At 37.1% G+C, this 2,089-nt stretch overlaps 1 protein-coding gene across 1 annotated transcript; it reads right to left on the bottom strand.

The window, feature by feature from the left end:
• Positions 1 to 600: 600 nt before the first annotated feature.
• On the bottom strand, positions 601 to 1,872 carry LOC145839032 (kelch-like protein 7). The gene has a single exon (XM_082946645.1). It carries the CDS (start codon positions 1,870 to 1,872, stop codon positions 601 to 603), a length of 1,272 nt encoding a protein of 423 aa, XP_082802771.1.
• Between the last annotated feature and the right edge of the window lie 217 nt (positions 1,873 to 2,089).

The raw sequence follows: 2,089 nt of genomic DNA, 5'->3' as shown, positions 1-2,089 counted from the left end.
TTTATTAGTAACTAAGAACAAAAATTAGTTTTATATTTTTCACACATAGTTGTAAAACAGCATGAACACAAATTGCCAAATAAGTTTTTATTATCGTTTAATAAATTATTATACATAAATAGTTCCATTTGTTTACGCAACTAGAAGGGAACTTGACATATATATATATATTAACATTTTTTAATCTTACACGCTTCGAAACTAGTTTGTTCCTTATATTTTTTGCGACTTATTAAACGTCAAAATAAAACTTTCAGTAAAAGTTATTTTGCAGCTGCAAATTAAATTATCTAAATTGAAGTTTACAATTTTTTAATTTACATAGATAAAACGAAGTTATGTTTTGTGCGAATTCTATTGTTTTAGTATGAATGTTTTTTTCAACCGTATTGTACGTTTAAAATTTTGTTTTTTAAACTTGGAATTATCTTAAAAATTTGAAAAACTAAAGAAAATTTAAATATTATTCAAACAATAGTTAATAGTATAAAACAACTAATTTTTTATCAATAATTGAAAAGTTGTCATAAACTGTTGTCAGTGTAGTAAGTTTAAATGACAATACCTATACAACTTTATAGAAAATAAATGATAAAGCCATCAGTAACAAGGCATCTTGATGCAGCGATGACGGCAAAGATCTCCGAGATCCGAACAATCCTCCCATTCTTCTCCGTCGTACCGCCACACTTTGCACGAATCCCTCCCGTAGTTCAACGCGAAAATCTCCCCTCCAATCGCAACTGCTGCGTTGCGCGTGAAAATACGCGGCGTTTTGAATGCGACGAAGTGCGATCCGTCAAAAACTTCGCACGTGGTGTCGCTGTTTCCGATCACAAACAGCTTGTTTCTCGCAACCACTACACTGTGAAGCCACCTGGGCTCGATCATGCTCGGCATTGGCTCCCACTTGCCATTGAAAGGATCGTACGACTCCACTGAGCTTAAGACTCTCAAATTGCCGTTGCTATCTCCGCCGCTTACCACAACTTTTTCTTTGAAAACGGCGCAGGCAGCGTTCGCTCTTGGTTCGCTCATGCGGGCAACTTCCGACCACTTGCGTTGTTTCGTGTCGAACTGCAAGCAAGTGTCAAGAACGTTGTTACGGTTTGTAGAACCCCCGAAAACAAATATTTTATGCATGAACGCACAAACTTTGAACTGCCTTCGTTTGTCGGGCATTTTAGAAACTTTCTTCCAAGTCTCGGTGGAAGGGTTGAATTTCTTCACAAACTTCCGTTTAAGGTAAGTATTAAAAAATACAAAACACTCTCCTTTCACGCAAGCTGCATCAAACTGGTATTCAAGTTGCCTCTTACTTAGCGGAAGAATTTTAACATTTTCTAAACTGCCTCTCTTAATAATTCTTGCTGCTTTAGAAGACTTCAACTGGACACCGCCACATACCAGTATGTTGTACAGCTTCTGATCGCAGCATCTGTGTCCATACGCAGCACCACGCTGTGAGTGTTCAGTTTCTTTTGTCAATTTAACCTGCTTGAGCGCCTCGTCGGAGAGCAAATGAAGGCGGACTTTCAGCAAGATGCTTTTCGCAAACCTGCCCCTTTCCTCTTCGTTGTAGCGCCACCACGCGTCGGCCGCCGCGCAAACTTCAACTTCCGAAGTGACGTCGAGTTGGCTGGAGGCCAGTATTTTTTTCACGCTGTCGAAATCCAAGTGGAAGAAGTTGGAAGTTTCGGCGATCATCGTGAAGCAGCGCTTTATGTAGTCGAACGTTGGTTGGGAAAGATCGGAAAGGCCGAAAACTTTTGCAAAGAGATAAAATGCTGCAACGTTCCTTGTGTTTATTTTTTTGATTAAAATTTCTGAGAGCGTCTTTTTTATTTCTTTTTCGTGCAAACAGCTGCCCATCTTAAGGGCTGAAATAACTTTTTTGTTCCTCGGTTTTTGAGTTTCTGTTTTTTTTTGTATTTTAAATCATGTTTTAAAATGTTATTTTAAACTAAAATATTAAAAATCTAGTTATGTCGAAGTAGACTTAAATATAAATAACTTCTTAATTTTTTTTAACAAACCGCTCTCTTTTTTTTTTTGAATTTAGCTAAGTTTAAAAATTATTAAGTACTTT

Source organism: Thalia democratica, chromosome 6 (assembly GCF_965202585.1).
Source record: "Thalia democratica chromosome 6, ktThaDemo2.hap1.1, whole genome shotgun sequence".
NCBI classification, from domain to species: domain Eukaryota; kingdom Metazoa; phylum Chordata; class Thaliacea; order Salpida; family Salpidae; genus Thalia; species Thalia democratica.
This window is presented reverse-complemented; position numbering and strand designations above follow the sequence as displayed.